This window comes from Bombus impatiens, unplaced genomic scaffold (assembly GCF_000188095.3).
Source record: "Bombus impatiens unplaced genomic scaffold, BIMP_2.2 scf_0272, whole genome shotgun sequence".
NCBI classification, from domain to species: domain Eukaryota; kingdom Metazoa; phylum Arthropoda; class Insecta; order Hymenoptera; family Apidae; genus Bombus; species Bombus impatiens.
Window position 1 is genome coordinate 36,722 of NT_176691.1, and position 15,658 is coordinate 52,379.

The 15,658-nt window shown below is 35.4% G+C and overlaps 1 protein-coding gene across 6 annotated transcripts; it reads left to right on the forward strand.

Moving 5' to 3' along the window:
* Positions 1–9,034: 9,034 nt before the first annotated feature.
* LOC105680648 (zinc finger protein 14-like) lies at positions 9,035–15,652 on the forward strand. Of its 6 annotated transcripts, XM_033320317.1 has the most exons (4): positions 9,035–9,154; positions 9,442–9,560; positions 9,946–10,062; positions 12,665–15,652. In XM_033320317.1, exons 3-4 carry the CDS (start codon positions 9,988–9,990, stop codon positions 15,539–15,541), a joined length of 2,952 nt encoding a protein of 983 aa, XP_033176208.1. In that variant the 5' UTR covers positions 9,035–9,154; positions 9,442–9,560; positions 9,946–9,987; the 3' UTR covers positions 15,542–15,652. The 6 variants fall into 6 exon arrangements, with proteins under 6 accessions (XP_033176208.1, XP_033176209.1, XP_024222857.1 ...); XM_033320318.1 differs by lacking the exon at positions 9,035–9,154 and having other exon boundaries at positions 9,442–9,695; XM_024367089.2 differs by lacking the exon at positions 9,035–9,154 and having other exon boundaries at positions 9,442–9,674.
* Positions 15,653–15,658: the final 6 nt, after the last annotated feature.

A 15,658-nucleotide genomic window follows, 5' to 3' on the forward strand; every position in this document is an offset into this window, starting at 1 on the left:
TAACATTTTGCAAGCTACTTTGAATATTGCTCTACTATATATTAGTCTATTATTGAAATAGAGAAAAGTAGAAAAATTTGAAAGAGTCAACCATTAAAAGTTATGAATTTTATATTGTAGAATCACATCACATTAGAATTATGCTATAATTATAAGATAAACGTATGATTCTCATTGAAAAACGGACAGTGAATAAATGCTTGCTGTTACGAGTTACGAAATACGTAGGTAAATAACGGTTCTCGGAAGAACGCAAAAGAGATATTTAGAAGAAAAGAATGTCAATTCATGACAGGCATGGTCATGCGTGTGATCCAGAAATTTGTTCGACTACGTTAGTGCACACCATTTGATTAATTATCATTGAGATATAGAAATGTATAGGAAAGCTTTTAAAGTGAAAGTGCATGCCTGACTTGTTAGTATATTTGGTACGTCCATGTTAGTGGAGAGATTCAATGAATAACTCTGAATTTAAGGACGCCCTAGATCACTGTTTATCGTCAAGTATCTCCTGGTCAATGGCCAAGTAGCTACATATGTATGCATATAAAAATCGCACTATTAACGGATAAGATTATCTTTAGCACAGTTGTTTGAAATTTGCTTGAAGTGTCTAATTAAAGAAGGTTACAAGCTGAGTTTTATAGGATGAATATAAGCTATATTCAAAATATTCCCTCATACGTACTGTATGTATATGTATAGTATTGAAACGAACTATTGTTAAAATACAGTGTGTATCGGCGATGATCGTGATCCGAGCTGAAAGAGGGTGATACCCTATGCAAATGCAACTGGCACCAAAAGAACTCGAGCTAAAATTTCTCATACAATTGTTTACTCGATTCGCACCATCTTCTTGTATGTCAGCTCTTCTCAAAAAGTATCTCGATTTATTTGTACACGTATGTAATTATTATACGTGCATGCAAGTATTTCATTATAATTTTATTTTCATAATATATATTAGCAAATATTATATAATGTAGCTAAAAGAATACGTAGTTATCTTCTCGATTTATTTTGTTCCCATTCGTTGAATGATTTCATACTTTATAATTGATTATATTCATTCTTACGAAGGAAAGATTAAAACGAGAGAATCGTATTTGTTGATGGGATATTCAAATACATCTACGGAAACTTTTGTTCTTTTTTCCATAGATATTTTAATATTTGAGGATTCTATAACAATTATCTGATCAACAATGAAATATGTATATTTGCTTTTTAATGCGCTGGCAAAAGTAAACGTTCTCGGTTAGTAGACGTATCAATCGTATTCGTTGTTATTCGAATTCAACTGGTATTACGTACGTCACTAGAGCAAATGAAGCAATTGACCTTTTCATTCGAAATAGTCACCAATGACGATTAACTCTTTGATATTGTTCGAAGGAATCGTGTGAAATTCTTCTGTGATCGTTTATGGAGTTTATACGAAGTGTATTCTTTGTTTTTTCTAAATTAATACAGGAATAAAGCACTCATGAGCATCCAAGGCAAATTTAATTCAGATGATTTAGATAAATTGATTGTATTTGCATAATATTACTTAAATTATAAATATATAACAAAACATACCTCCAGTACTCGTGAAATACGAATTTCATACACATATTACACATACGCTACATCATACATTACACGCTACATTATTTTATAATTTATGAAATTAATTTGTTTAATCAGATTAAATTAGTAAATATAGAACGGAAAAATTATATGATTTTACAAATAGAAACTATTTTTGTTAAGATTGAAAGAATTTAATTCATTCGGATATTCTTCATTAATATCGTATTAATGTAGGTATTTGAAGGTATTTTTAGACAACTGTTTGATAAATTATCGCAGTCGTGCTGATGGCCTTTCGTATCAAAGACTTCGTACCGAAGCGAAATTGAAAAACTAAAACCATGAACACTCTATTAAATCAACTGCTCTATTTAATAATTTGATACCTGAAAGGATTACATAAAGGAGTTTTTAATTTTTCGCTCCAAGCTGAACAACGTGTATGTCTGTACAGAAACCGCGCACAATGAATTCTGCCTAGATATATTTATCCTAAAATTAATCAAGGCTAAAACGCACACGTATCCCACTATAATTTCCAATCTATAATTACAGAGGTCTCGGGATTTTTTTACTAGATTTGCGACTTTTACGATTTTTACGATCCATCTAAATATTTCATTACAAGTTATAAATTTCCTTAATTTTCTTAAACTTAATTCTAAGCATATACCGTTGTTCGATAATTAATCGTTAAATACATAAAATAATTCTAATATGTCTTCGCGCGCGTACAAACACACACACACACACACACACACACACACACACACACACACACACACACACACACACACACACACACACACACACACACACACACACACACACACACACACACACACACACACACACACACACACACACACACACACACACACACACACACACACACACACACACACACACACACACACACACACACACACACACACACACACACACACACACACACACACACACACACACACACACACACACACACACACACACACACACACACACACACACACACACACACACACACACACACACACACACACACACACACACACACACACACACACACACACACACACACACACACACACACACACACACACACACACACACACACACACACACACACACACACACACACACACACACACACACACACACACACACACACACACACACACACACACACACACACACACACACACACACACACACACACACACACACACACACACACAAAACTCTGTTTTAATATAAGATTATGTTAAAGTATTGTTTTATTTTAATTGTTAATTTAATTACTTACGTTATTTATTTTATAACGTCTGTAATTTGTATTTAATATAGATAGAGGTTCGTTTACTTGAACCTGCCGTGATCTTATAGTTTTTACTATGTACCAACGATTTCTCGTTCATATAATATAATAGATTTTACATTCGGATAAATGAATTCAATGACCAGAAGGTTATTTAATCCAGCGCCAACTAAAATTTTGCTATGATTGAATTCGTCTCGAGGGGGTGGTATACCATAAATCGTAAAGGACGTGAGAAGCATTCCGATTTTTCTCGAAGTCGATATTTCAGAACATGAGATACAAAGTCCCGTTTAAATGTCACGCCTACCCTATCCCGAATCAGTGCTACTGCTATACTGAATCGATAACGTCGCGTGCGATACGAAAATGGTATAGGGGGCCGAGTGACCATCAAAATGTGGAACACGAAAAAGCATTCGATATCATGTTTATTCTATATCTCAGTGTAGGCACCATAGGTAATAATGAGAATAAACTGTAATGTAAACAACGGTCGGTATTGTAGAGAAACGCATTAGCGTATGCACACATGCCATATTTATACGTCAATCTTAACCACTTCTAACCATCTAGGCATTATAATAGTCATCAAAGTGCCTTTTACTAGAACTTGTTATTACATTATCTTCATTATACAGCATATATTTTGCCACTGAATACTGTTATTGAAAGACAGGCCTCAATTTAGTTAAACTCATAGGACCTGAATCAATCTTAATGGCACACATTTTGTGACATATAGCTTTGCCATGACATAAAGCTGTGACATGTGTAAAGCTGTGACCTACCTAAACTGTTATCACTCTCTATCCATCTTATTTCATCAACGTATTATATTAATCAATCTTTTAGTAATACCGGAACGCTATGCTGTCACATTGTCACATCATATACATTATTGTAATCGAACGAATGAAGTTGAATGGAGAAATTTGTACAAAGATAATCCGCGGTAAATTTATTTAAAATTCTTAATTAATGTACGTAGATATAGCCTATACGTGTTGTAAATTTATCGTGCAAACGATAAAATGTCCGAAACAATTTCTACCTCTTTATACATGTTAAAACGTAATCGATCGTTATTCGATCAAAGTGAGCAGGAGATAACTCTCTGTTAATATCTGATTTACAGCTGTATGTGATTATCTTATCTATATCATACTTCCAACGATCGATTCAAGTAGTGCCAGTTAACATTGTGCCCGAAGGTCTGAGATAATAGGATTTACAGTAGGTAAGCACACCAAGGATTAAATCAAATCCTAGAGTAGTCTCTAGAGATTGGTGTAGTATCGAGATTTAACTGTACGGTGTACAATATTAGGCGATACCAGTGAAAGGCACAAATAGAGTTTAATTCTGGTATTTAGGTCTTTCGTCTTGTTTCTCCAAACAGCTTTTTGTAATTAACAATTATCAGAAACAGTAGCCAATAATTAAGCGTAAGATAAAAAAAGGGATTATCTACTTAATGACATCTTAAAAATTAGCATAAGGTAGATGTACTGGTATATAAATGATCCCTCAAACAAAAGAATGCTAGATGCGCAGAAAAGAATGAGATTTCGCGGACGTGAGAGGTTGCCTTGTAAGACGTGCATAGCCTAATATAACTGACAAAGAATATTTCAAGGGTATAATTGAAAATTGTCAGGAATCATAATTGCGTCGTAATTGCAGCATTTTTGTTAAGGAACAATTTTAAACTGATTTCTCCCTGCGTTATCAGGAAGTTGGATGAAATAGTGTTAAGTGGTTTTAATTACATACAAAACTTGGATATCTCCAGGAAGTTTACACGTCGTTCAATGACGAAATGGATGCGCCCGAGAATACAATCGTTGTTCCATCTCTTATCGTTTTCTTTTCGGTGAAAGGGTCTACTAGCAGCACGGATAGTAGCCTTTCGCTATATCAACGGCCCTATCATTAAGGCAACCAATTATTCGCTCATTTAATCAACTAAAATGGTTTTTGCAATTAACCAACTTCCTGCATATAATTCAATCTACATTATTTCTACATTTCTGAATAAAATGTTCACTGCCAGAAACCGATTAAACATTCTGCTTATACACCTTGATCGGTTTATAATAGGATTAACGTATAAGCAAAAATGATAATTCTACAATCGTGGTTTGTATTTGAATTTCTACACGATTAGTAATGCAGTAAGTACGGTGGTAATCAATTTTACATCGAGAACGAAACGGCTAGCGAAGAATAATTTTAACTGCTCTTGGTGATAGAGTCACGATGGTGGATGCAAAGACTCGTTGTATTTACATTGCTTTAGATACAATATGTACAGTCATTTGTAAAATTCAGGAAAGTTAATATATCAACTCGGGTAACCGTAACATCGCAGATACTAATCTCCTAGGACGGTAAGAGAATTTCTATATCTAACTGAAATAAAAAGAGTTTGTCGCAATTATTTGTCGCAATTATTTGTCGAAATTATTAGAACAACGTTAATGAATGAAGATAGGTGGAGGAAGCCCTCCTACCACGTGGATCGTGGATGACATTGCTCATGGGAAAACTCCCGCTTTCTCCGTGCTTTTTAAGAACTTTTTAAGATTAAAGCCTAAGGAATCCTTAGTGGATCCTTAGGTTTGTATCGAGAGTTTAAGTAAGAGTATGAGGTGGATGGTCGTGATAGGTGCGGAAGCCTAGTGTGCTGGTATGTGGAGGAGGCCGAGATAGAGGTTCTGGTGCTGGTGTAGATGTCGCTGCTGGCGTACTGCTGCATTTTCTTTTCATTTAAGAATCGTGGAAGAAAAATCGGACTACGATCGCCGGGACTTGAACACTCGGGTCCCAAACGTTCGTAACCTAAGGCGCTAACCACTGCGCTGCCGTCGTTCGACGGTAGTTAATGTCGAGCGGTGGTATTTTCTGTCGAGTGCCGTCACAAGTATGTGGGCATCATCGGGTTGCCATCTTGCCTGCGGCGTGGGCCTGGTTTAAGAAAAGAATCGTCGGACGTAACACTCAATATGGCAAAATTTTAAGAGAAGCGTCAGGCTCTGTTTACAACAAAACGGAGGACATATCGAACATGTGTCGTAACTCGTTGTATTTTTTGTGGACACTCGTGGTAGGGACAATCACGATGCGTGGTGCAAGCCTTTTATGAACATTATTGAACATACGCTTTTTTATTTATGAATTGTGGAGGCAACGGTTCAGAGGAAACATTAATTCTCTCCACTCGTAAATTTCATAGTGCAGTTTCCGATGTGCTCTTGTGGATTTCCATGAGTAACGAGTGGGTTTAATATTCAACCAAACATTTCTTTGCACAACGTCGGGCGGAATCGTTTACGTTTCTGAATCTTCTTCTCTGCGACTTGTACGAGGTGTATAAGAAACTCCAACTAGCGCGAGAGCTCATTTTCCCTCGACCTGCCGTATCGTGCAGATCATAATAGAACATATTAATAATTTAACTAATAATTTGTAACAATTAAACTAATAATTTACAACATTTAAGCCATTAATTTGCAACGCTTGATCTATTAATTCCTCACAGTTGAACTATTAATTAATAACAATATATTATTAATCTGAAATAATTACTCCATTAATTTTTAACAATTATACCAATAATTTATAACAATATCCTCCCATTAATTTAAAATAATTATGCTCTTAATTTATAATAGTCATACCATTAATCGGAAGCAATTCTACTATTCATTTAAATTAATACCACCAACTCATAGCGATTAAATTAACGATTTATTTTGAATTACTTAGTATTAATGAAATGATATGATTTCGAGTCTTTGAAATGATATTTTGTTTCCATTTAATTTTATTTTTTAATTTTAAACATAGTACTTAATTTTTCACTTAACTGTTTCACATAAAATCAGCGCCAATGCAAAGTGTAACTGTAGAGTGTCTATGGATGAAATGTAATTCTTCGTGCTCGCTCAAAACCAAAGAATCAAACCGCGTTCATGGAATTGAAGAAGCAAATGCAATTTAATCGATGGCAACGAGACCTCATCACCCATTCATGAGAGCTACAATTGGTAAATCGCATGGTTTGGTTTCTTCGATGGTAAGTTCAATGTTCAAATATGATTATATGGATCCACATACTATACCTATCCGAATTAATAAATTTCAATACACGCTACTTCTTTGCTATCAAATAATTTTACATCTTCTGCTTCCGATGCTTAAGAGCTCTTTACGTAAATAGAATCCGAGCGTAGTTACCTCCCCGTGATGGGGCCAGGTAATTGCTATCGTTTCCCAAATAATGATACATGAAGTACTATCCTGAAAGTGTAACGGTAATTTTAATATTAGGATTAGATTGCTATTGATAAATAACATATATTAATAATTCCGGGATATATCAAGCTAAAAACTACTTTAATAGTTTAGTCTAGTCTAGATTATTCAAAACTGTTGGATGAACTAGATTGGACTAATAACCCCCTACGGGGGCACCGTGGGACGTTGCGGAACGTCGTAGGATGCCGTGGGATGTAGTGGAACGTCGTGGTACGTCGTGACATAAGGGCTACTGCCTGTTATCTCATCTAGCAGAAAAAGCCTAGTTAGATACTGTAAATCCCCACCTTCGCTAATTTATTTATGTGGTTGTGCGAGGTAAGCCGCGCTAGACTGCCACGACAACCCTACATCAGCTCAGATTTCACTGCCATTACCATGTTCTGAAGAATTCCAAATGTAACAAGGCTGTTTTGAGTTATTATTTTAAGTATTTGATGAAACGCCGATTCAGAGCCGCCTTTTCTCCATCCAGTCTAGATTTTACGTGGTACTCCCTACCGGTCTATCTTTTAAATGAGACGCATAGTTCAGCAGGTCCTCATCTTCGTCATCAGATGTTCAAGTTCAAATCGAAAAAAAAAACCCTCTATTGTTAGTCTAGACATTATCGAGAAAACGCCAGTTTTGGTTTTCCTTAGCACAGAAAACCTGTTGCACTTTCAATAGAGTATTGTTGTGTGTTCCAATCCATCCCTTTGTAGCTTTGCTAGGTAATAATCATTTGGTTACCAGGATAATTTTTGGGCAGTACTTCTTTGGAACTGCAGTACTTCACGACAGAAATTGAGATGGATTTAAAGATAGAGCACCGCCTCTTAAAGAGTCCCATATTTCCCTCTATTTTTATTACTATTGGGACAAGACTCTGAGAACGCCGGCTGACCTTCGATTGACACAAAAGCTTGGGTACCCAAGATGTGGCATGGTAAGGAGATACCTATATATTTAGCAATGTGCTGGACTGGATAATTGTGCCGAGGAGAAGAGAAAATATTATCGAGACGCTGAGTCGGTAACATTTGGAATAATACTAAAATGGTAAAGAGTCTTAAAGCCTCGAGACGTGCGACAAACGTGTTTATTCTACGTCCCGTCTATGTATACTGATATAAATGTTTATTCTGTACTTCGTTCCGTCTGTGGCATTGCATCTCAGATGATATTACATATAAATATGTTGCCGGTAATTTACCGACCGCAAAAATTGACGGTCCATCGGATTCAGATAATCATTTCTTTAATAACATTTTAATTTCCTGAGCAATACGATTCTCATCCTTAACGCTAGAGTATAAAGCAGATATTTTGACAGATATTTTAACAACCAGTGGTATTTCATAAGCCTTTGACAGAGCCAACAATAAATACGTGTGCGTGTGAGCGCGCATGTTATGTACATGTATGCACATATTTGCCATGTTCGTATACACAAATTTAAGAATTCCATTAGAGTGGGTAAGACTCTTACGGGCCAGAAAATATTTCTCAAGTAAGGCACTTCAATCGATTTGTTAGACATCGTCGTGCAGCGCTTCTTGTGTCAGCAGCACGATCGTGTTTATAGCTAAACCTTATTGTATTATGTAAAATTACATTTATTTAAACAACATTCTTCTGTATCACATAAAATAGTGTATATTTACTTTAAGTATATTGATGAAAATTATGAAAAGCAGTTCAGTTTATATTCTTTACCTTCAATGATAAGGCAGACAGGAGTGTTAACAAAACGATGCCAGCGCTATGACTAACGGCCGATTTGTAAAACAGACTTCCGAATATTAAGAGCATTACCCCCTCTACTGGAGTTTCCAAACCTGTGTATACGAATGCGATGCTTACAATGCTTATGATGCAGGAATAATCAGATATTCATTGACGTGTGTTGGTGTAGGTTCTTAGATGCACAGATATACATACGTATATAACGTGAGTTTATATAGAAACGTGAACAAGAAAATTGTATTGGACATAACGTGAAGTTAGTCAGAAAATTTACTTAATAACACGCATGCGCTGTAGCTTTACGAATCAATTTTTGATTTACCGTTACGTGTAAACGTACCATATGATATTGTTTCGTAATTAAAATGTAATTTATAAAATGGATTAGGTAAAATTAGATAAAACTAATAGTAAACTGTTGAAGAATGATGTATTATAAATAATATAGGATTCTTTATTGTACACTTTCCATCCATAAATATATTTTCAAGGTTACTTCCTTACCGACAATGATCCGAACCTGTCTGAACTGAGCGAAATGTTTGTTACTAGTGGATGATGCCATTTTGATGTCCATAGTGTTGCTTATGGTGGTGTCCGAGTTTGAACGGTATTTTCTCTCTTTGTGCATGTTTATATATGCATAAAAAAAATTTACATTCTATTTTGACGCGAACTATTAACAAAGGAAAACATGTTCTGAATACAAGTGAATAATGAGAGTGTAAACAACTTTTAAGATCATGCATGACACGTTAACCTGAAATATTTTCCATTGTCTTCTGCTTCTCATTGATTTTACGACTTTTTATCAAATAATTACAGTTTTGTTAAATATATATTTGATGATTGTATTTCATACAATTTCTATATTCATTTACAAGTTGCTACTGTTATTGTGCAATTATGACATATTTTAAGGAAAACGTGAATTGTTCTTTGAGGATATTATTAAAGTCTAGTACTCACTAATCATAGATTTTCTTTGTGCACAGGTAAGCAGTTTGTCTAATAATAATAATAATTTCATAAAGCAAATGGCTCGAGTGTTAGTTTACGCACGCCCTGTTGATGCGATCTTCATGGATATAAACTTGGGCAGCAAAACAGATGTAAGTACCTTTTGAAACGTCATTCGATAAGAGAACTTTGACCGTACTGAATAATATATTTTGTTTCTATAAATCTTGGTTAATATAACATATTAAGCTAATGTTTATGTACCACTTTCTGTAACTATTTCAATATGACGAAGTAAGATTTGCTTCTTTGGCTGTTGTGACGCAAACTTGTGATTTGTAATAGAGATGAAATTTAATTGTCGAATTAGAAAGAATTTCCCATCATGGTACATAAAATTTTATATAATGTATCTCTCAATTGTAAGATTACTTTGGCCAACGCGCTATGATCTCTTGGGTCTGTGGTTTATATATTATGGCTCAATAATAATACGTGGATTAAAAATACTAAAGTGATGCAGAAAGTCTATGATCGATGCAACCTTGTTGCTTATTATTATTATCAATATAATATATGATTGCCCCGTTGTAGAATAATAAGTTTATACGAATGCCATTACTTTTGCAATTAAATTTCATTTACATATTTCATTTTATAAAAATAGGAATATTGAATTACAAATGTATGTTTTCATTAGTATGTTAATATTTAGTATACTGATTATGTTTGCCATTTGTGTTCCTGTTATTAATTTTATTAATTTTCCTAGGCTTGTAGAATATAAAATTGATATTTATGCATATATAAATATGTTTTATGTAATATTAATGTAAATCACTGATGTATCGTGAAATGTTATCTATTTATTCGTATGATACCAAGTGAATTAATAAAAAAGATGCATGTTACAGATAAGATTTTTATCATATTAATGCGTTGAAGCATACGAGCGTTGAAACAACGTATGTTGTGGAAAATATATTGCCGTATAATAGATTAAAACTCACACATGTACCAGAAACGTTCGTCACTGGCAGCGTCCGTTACCTTTTCACTGATGTATTTATGTTAGTATGTACGGGCATTGGATTCAGATGAGGCATGTTCTGTATTGTATTATATAACCTTAAATAGAGCAGGTCACACGAACGTATCGTTAGTTATTCGTTATCAGTTCGACGAGTACGTATTTTTTATGTATGTCCAGCGATTATTCTATAGCGAATAGTTGGATCGGAATGAAAACTTTTCTATTTTGTGCAAAGATTTTTAGATTTGTTTATTATAAATCATTTGTTATTGCAAAAAAGTTCCTTTGTTGTTTGTATAAATCAAATTATTTACAGTTTTTGACGCACTTCGATGTCGGTTCAGATTAAAAAGAAATATTTTTTGAGTTTTGCAACACAAGGTCCCGAAGGTTCTGTTAGGCATGGTTTACGCCACAGTCAAGAACAATCGCTATTTTTGAGAAATGGAATTTTATCGCTTCGACCATCTGCGTGCCAACGCTCTGATAGTACGCGAGTAATTCCGCCAACTCTGCAAAACAGGCAACGCTCGTATGCTGTGACTTCTACGTACGTGCGAAATTACTGTGAAACGTATGTCCGTTTTAACGCTCGTGTATCCTTATGCTCAGGTTTAATTTTGCTCATGCGTTATGAAAGATATTGCTGCTATGAGTTCATATACAAAATTTTTCCGCGGACAGTTATAACGAGGCACAGATATATTCTTATACAAATTGGCAACACAGTGAAAGGGAGGAATTTTGCATATGTCCCTTACTGTCCGAACAGCATTGGGACAGTAGTTTTAGTATAGTCTAGCGTAGAAAGTACGTTGAGCAGCATGTACACGCTGAAACGTATTGTAATGATGCTTCGCATCGACCAAAGTCTCATGAAATGACATCAATATATCAATATATACTCAATATATAGCCAATGGCTTTGCTTATCAATTAAGAAAATATATTATTTTCTGCATCGGTGCAAGCCAACATACATCATAAAAGAACAAAAACCATATTTATTTAGACATTTTCCACCGAATTGGATACAAATATTTCTATTTTAAACAATTCATGGTGATTTTTGTAAACATCTTTTCTGTTCAGTTGTTTCTTTATATTTTCAAATGATATGGAATTTTTAGAGCTCTGCATGGTGTTTGTTACTCCGTCGTACACATTTTATTCCTCACTTATAATATACAATTTGCTAAACACGTAGAAGGACCGCTCGTTGCTTTTTACTAATTCGCTACCGGGAAGAATATACTCATGAAATAACGTTAAACAACCATGCTAAAAGTATTGTTTGCAAATCTGATTTTTCTTACATTTGAATATAGTTGATAGTTGAATATAGTCGACTTCGCTACACACTGGTTTGAAAATATCGATCGGCCCTGTCCCATGGTAAATGTTAGGAGTTGAGGAAAAGTTTCTTAGTAATTCTAATGGAACCGTAAATCTATACAAAATTTACACCTCTCTTGTTATGTATGTAGTATTCTAGATTTGTGCAGTTATGTATTTCATGTTTTTAATGGTAGAACCTGGCTGACTCATAAACATGGCGTCATAAACTGTTCTTTCTAGTACCTAGTGCAGTGGCTCTATACGTAGCTTTTTATCCTACCCATGATATTTATGGCACGATTGACTTCAATTACTAGACTAGAACTGTTTCATAGAATTTCCGTTTTTTAGGATGTTACATTAGGTTTGTATATTTTTTTCAGCCTTCTGAATATGCAATAAGAATAAAGGAAGAGCCAATCGATCCAGAGATCTGCGATGATTTATCGCCAGTTGATACTAATACAGAGAATGAAAATGAGACAGCGATGTGTGAAGGTGAATCTTCGGATAGTGTTTATTGTAGAAATCGAGAATCCGCGTTTCCTCGAGAGAGTACATACTTAGAAAATAACAAATCGGATCCTGATAAACGAAAAAGTAAACATAAAGTACCTTCGAACAACAGAATAAGTTGCAATGTTTGTTTGTTAACTTTTCGAACTAAACATTTATTGGAACTGCATAATAAATTATATAGCTGTAATGTATTCAAGTGTAATAATTGCACTGCGATCTTCAGTATACATATTGCGTTGATACGTCATTTAAAGACGCGATGTCGTACGAAACAATGGCCTGGATATAGATGTAATTTTTGTAACCGAAGTTTTTCCTATAAAAGATATATCCAATCTCATTTATTCCATATGCATGGGAACGCAATATTGTCTGGTGAAAGCAAAATTACGAAAACATCTCCTGAATCGTTAGGAAAGTCGAATCATTCGGATGATATAGTCATGGCAGAATCAAATACTTCACACAATTCCTCCCCAAAAAGCGTAAATAGCTCGATAAATATATCTTTGAAACTATCTAATAGTTCAAACGATACACCCACCAAGGGTTCGGACAGCAAGATCAAGTCTACGCATCCGAAATGGTTAAACGATTCGTATGGTACACCTTCGAAAAGGATGAAACAGACCGTCCTTACAGACTTTATATCGCTGTACAAAGATAAACCGAATGAAAAATGGGTTAGCCCGAAAGAAGTTATCGATACGGAGAATATTCCTGTTACTGCGACTATTATTCCAACTTCAACGCTCGAGACATTTAGCAACAAGACATCAACGGCTTCGGAAGTTATCCAGATGTCTACTTCTGTTAAGCGAATCGAATCTCCTGTTAGGAAAAGACCATTTGTTCAAATTCATGTGAATTCCAAAACAATGATATCTTTATTAAAGAACGAAATAGGAGCTGAATCTGAAGGCTCTAATACCTCGCACAATATATCTTACAACCTTAGGCCACTAAAAAGATGTTCTTCTTCTTTATATAATTTTTACGACTTATTGGAGTTTGAGGCCTTTGGAAGATCAAGACAATCTTTTAAAAGAAACAAGTCCCGCTATCCGTTTAACCAAAGTGAAAGATCTGCACCTGAAGCTAAGTGTAAAGAATGTGTGGTCCGTTTGGAGAAATGCGACAAATTCTTGGAGCCTACTAGTTTTGTGTCGAACGGAGACAAAGATGAAAAGGAGAAGGAAAACGAAAACGAAGACGGTTTCAAACAAGCAGTATCGAAAAATGTGAAAGAGAAATTTGAAGGTTTTCGTGAGACAAGCTCGGCAGGTAATTTGCCTTTGGAAACAGGCACGATTGCGTCAAAGCGATTCAATGAATTTGTAAAATCTTTCGTTCATAGACTAATCGTACCTCGACAAGAATCGGCTGAGTTTAAGAAGAACTCTAAGGTCGATCAGCAGAAAATATTTCAATGTCATATTTGTAAAAAATCGTTTTCTTTGAAAGAGAACTTGCGCGAGCACGTGAAATTGTCCCATGCGATTTACATGTCGAGCATATGCAACGCACGTTACACGTCCATGAATAAGTTACTAACTCACTATCTACGTCAGCATATTGTGTTTAAACGAAGGGAATGTTGCGTGTGTTATGAGAAGTTTGACACGTCGGCATTGTTGAAGCGGCACATGATATTGCATTGTTTGAAGACCATAAGATCAAAGAAGGACGTTCTACCGGTTGATGTTGAAATAAATTGCAAGGCATTCAAGAAACAACACAAATGCCAAGGTTGTCGCAAACGATTTTGGCTATACTCGTGTTTGAAACAGCATGAGAATGTATGTCGTCGAATGAAAGTCTCGATACATAAACAACGTGTACCTCGTGTAAACCATCTGTCTCGGTCGTTGAAAGAACCAAGTGACATGAAACTCGGCATAGTACAGTCGCCTGATTTGGAACAAACGTTGGATGTTCCGGATGGGATGACAAGACCTTTGGAAAATTATTTGGCTCCGAGTACGCTTATTACGGATGATACTTTCTCTTCGTCATTCGATACAGCTGCAAAGAACAAAAGGCTACTTAATGGGATAGCATGCGTGAAGGGTTACCAAGCGGACAAGATGAACGGAACAAAGTTTCCTTGCACTACTTGTGGGACACAATTCCGAACATTTCAAAATTTGTGCATACACGAGCGCACCTATTGCCAAACAGCCACCAAAAAGTGTAACGTTTGCAACACGATGTTTTCCACTAAAAGATTATTACAGCTTCACATGCTCGCTACCCATACGCCTTCGTGCTCGATGAACTACAAATTCTTTTGTAAGTTCTGTAATCAAGGATTTGTTAAGAAATCGAGAGTTCAAATTCACGAACGACACTTCCATATTGGAGAGAATCCTAGACTGGCGTTGAATTCCGATTGCGTTTTGAAAGATAAACAAATCTGTAATATATGCCATTTGTTATTCGAATCCTACGAACATTTTGTCGAGCATAACACGTATTATTACAAGGGCAAAGATTTTTTATGCGCAGTATGTGGTAAGTCGTTTCAAGGAATGTACAAGTTTCATCATCACAACAAGTTGGAGCATTATCCGGACGAACTATGGAAATCGTACCCTCACAAATGCGATACTTGTAACGAAGGCTTCAGCTACGAATCACATCTCCACGCACATAAGCTACACGTTCATTCGCACGATTCGCCCGCTGACGAAGCGCGCGACCACGATACATCGGATCAGATACATCGCATGTGTTCATGATTCTTTCGATAAATTAAGATAATCATAAAATAGGTCGTTTCAAAATCAATTTTCACGGTACTATACAGAAGATTCGGCCTAGATTGAGACGTACGATAACATGCCAAATGTACACAC